Source organism: Aulonocara sp. 'chitande type north' Nkhata Bay, linkage group LG6 (genome assembly GCF_057382095.1).
Source record: "Aulonocara sp. 'chitande type north' Nkhata Bay isolate Kocher_YH1m ecotype deep benthic linkage group LG6, A_spYH_male_GT1.1, whole genome shotgun sequence".
NCBI classification, from domain to species: domain Eukaryota; kingdom Metazoa; phylum Chordata; class Actinopteri; order Cichliformes; family Cichlidae; genus Aulonocara; species Aulonocara sp. 'chitande type north' Nkhata Bay.
The window spans coordinates 14,721,664-14,724,808 of NC_141349.1; the positions used below are offsets into that span (position 1 = coordinate 14,721,664).

At 42.3% G+C, this 3,145-nt stretch overlaps 1 protein-coding gene across 1 annotated transcript; it reads left to right on the plus strand.

The window, feature by feature from the left end:
• Nucleotides 1-930: 930 nt before the first annotated feature.
• LOC147327477 (perforin-1-like) lies at nt 931-2,413 on the plus strand. Its single transcript, XM_086295134.1, has 4 exons — nt 931-1,118; nt 1,197-1,335; nt 1,428-1,508; nt 2,183-2,413. The coding sequence occupies exons 1-4, from the start codon at nt 946-948 to the stop codon at nt 2,396-2,398; spliced, it is 609 nt and encodes a 202-aa protein (XP_086151260.1). The 5' UTR covers nt 931-945; the 3' UTR covers nt 2,399-2,413.
• Nucleotides 2,414-3,145: the final 732 nt, after the last annotated feature.

Below are 3,145 nucleotides of genomic sequence, written 5' to 3' on the forward strand. Positions count from 1 at the left end.
CCTGGTCCCTCCCCCACAACCTGGTGGGGGAGGGATTCGACTTGGTCACCCTGAGGCGAACATCAGCCTGTGTGGTTGATGTGAGGACCTACATGACTCCAAACGGCCACTGTACTCTCTGTACCAACCCCCTTCAAGGCAACAGGCTGCAGAAAGTAAAATAAATAATTCTGTGCAGTGAGTTAAACATGGCTTACACATAGCTTGTACTTATTAATCATGGTATTCTGTCTTCTATTTTCAGGTGCCAGTCTCTGCAGTGGACTGGCGTGCATTCAGCCAGTGCAGCACTCCGGTTGACAGCAGTGTACACGACAATGTTGGGTATAGTATTATAACATGTTATAATTACTAAAGGACTAACAGCCTTCATGTCTTTTATGTAACACAGACTTGTGCCTCACCATAAAAGCTGGCATCAAATTTGCCATGGACAAATAAAATAATGTAACAATATTCTTCTGGATCCTAATTTGTCTTTAATATCTTTAATAAAGTGTAAAAGCTAAATGTCCCATTAACATCCTCTGTTGATTTATGAACAGAAAATTTGATAAACTGTTTGAAGAAATCAGTAGTGAAATTTAACAGAGATCCCTTCCTTTGCATTGTATCCACAGCTCACTGATGACGGTATGAAACATATTACACCTATTATTGACATACAATTAATACTTTAGTCAATTAAATAATAAAACACTGCTTGCTGATTTTTTTTAATCTCCAGCATGGCACTAAAGAAAACATGAAATCTTAAATAATTCATATCTCAACATATTTAATTTCACCCAATGCTAAAACGTATCTGTTGTTAAATGAAAAATATAATTTTCTTTTAATAATGTGATCAGGAATCCATGACAAATGAGATACAGCATCTGAGCAAAGGAACCTAGAAAAAAAAGAAGTGATTATGTTACGTTCCCCTAATTGATGTAACTTATAATGTATGTAATGCAGGCTATGCTTGATCACGATGGCCTAAATTTGAATATAGTTCTGGGTGTTCGCTTGTTTGTGGGAGGAACACGTTCCGAAGCATTTAAATTTGCTGTAGCCAGGGCTGAAGAGGATCGGTACACCTTCAGTGTACATGGCATCACCTGCAAATATTATAGGTAGGCTCTGAAAATAAGTTCCTGTCAGTTAGTTTGTTTCAGTTAAGATAATTACCTAATTAGTCTCTTTGTGTCTAGTTTCCGTGTAGCAAGCAGACCACCTTTAAGCCCAGAGTTCAAGAGGGATGTGGACAATCTGCCAAGTCACTACAATTCCTCCACCAGTGATCAGTATGACAGACTGATAAAAACCTATGGCACGCACTACATCCACAAGGTTAAGACACACACGCACGTGCGCACGCACGCACGCACGCACACACACACACACACACTTTTTTAAAAAGATAACAATATACCAAATTGCAGGTTTTCCTTGGGGGCCAACTAAGAAGAATCACAGCTGCACGAACCTGTTTGTCCACCCTGAACAAGTTCAACTCACATGAGGTACATGTACATGAAGCAGATGTGCCTGTCCACAGACTGCACACACTCCACTTACACACATTACGTTACCACTGCCATGAAAGACCCGGTGCGCACAGATTTACAGTGATGGCAGTCGTCTGTGTCTAGTCTGTGTCTAGTCGATGATTAAACTAAATTGTTTAAATTACATTCAATCATTGTGGAATTTCACATCCAACAAATCCAACTATGAATAGTGGTGCACATTGAAAACAATGCAAGCTCAATAATGATTTTAGTTCTGTATGTAATTGTTCTTTGCCCTCAGTAACCTTATTAAAAAATCTTATTCTAAATAAAGTATACGCAGATCAGTTAGACCTTCAGTTAGATGATCTTTTCCAGACAAAATCTAATGTATTCTGTCATATAACATGCTGAGTATGATGAAGGAAAAAACATCTTCTGCTATAAAACAAGATAAACTGGATCAGATCAAAACATAAATGTCTTTAATTTTCTGCATTGCTTCCTGACTGAAGAATTGTAAAATTTTATTATGTCTATAGTTAAATATCTACTATTTTACCAAAAATCTTCTTCTAGCTGCCAATGATAAGTGGTGGAGAAAACCATTATTTTAGGAAAAGCAGCAATAAAATACCGAAATATAGCTATTAAATATACATGGCATTTGTGTTTCTCTCTTTCAGGTTCACGCCTGTTTATCGAAGGGATTTTCGGTTGGCTTGGGGAAGGAAAAATTATATAGTGTTGAACAGTCTTGTATGAAGGTCCTACAAAACCAGGATTACACTACTAGGTATGGTGCTGGTCTCCATCAACACCACACTGAGGTGATAGGAGGCAATGATTGGTCAGGGGATTTTGCCCTCAATGTTGATGACTCCGTGGGCTTCAGAAACTGAGGAAGCAGTTTAGGAGTCTGAATGCTCAGAAAGCTCCCGGCCCAGACGGTGTGTCTCCTGCCACCCTCAGACACTGTGCAAACGTGCTGGCCCCAGTGTTTTCTGGCATCTTCAACTCCTCACTGCAGGCATGTCATGTGCCTGCCTGCTTCAAGTCCTCTACCATAATCCCTGTCCCCAAGAAACCTAGGATCACTGGACTAAATGACTACAGACCTGTGGCTCTGACATCTGTGGTCATGAAGTCATTTGAGCGCCTAGTTCTCTCCCATCTCAAGACCCTCACGGCCCCCCTCCTGGACCCCCTGCAGTTTGCATATAGAGCCAACAGGTCTGTAGACGACGCCATCAACATGGCCCTACACTTCATCCTGCAGCATCTGGACTCCCCAGGAACCTACGCCAGGATCCTGTTTGTGGACTTCAGCTCTGCCTTCAACACCATCCTTCCAGACCATCTCCGAGACAAGCTTTCCCAGATGAATGTGCCTGATCCCATCTGCCGGTGGATCACTGACTTCCTGACGGACAGGAAGCAGCACGTGAGGCTGGGAAAGAATGTCTCGGACTCCCGGACCATCAGCACCGGCTCCCCTCAGGGCTGTGTTCTTTCTCCTCTGCTCTTCTCCCTGTACACCAACTGCTGCACCTCCACCCACCAGTCTGTCAAGCTAATCAAGTTCGCAGATGACACCACCGTCATTGGGCTCATCTCGGACGGGGATGAGTCTGCCTACAGGAGGGAGG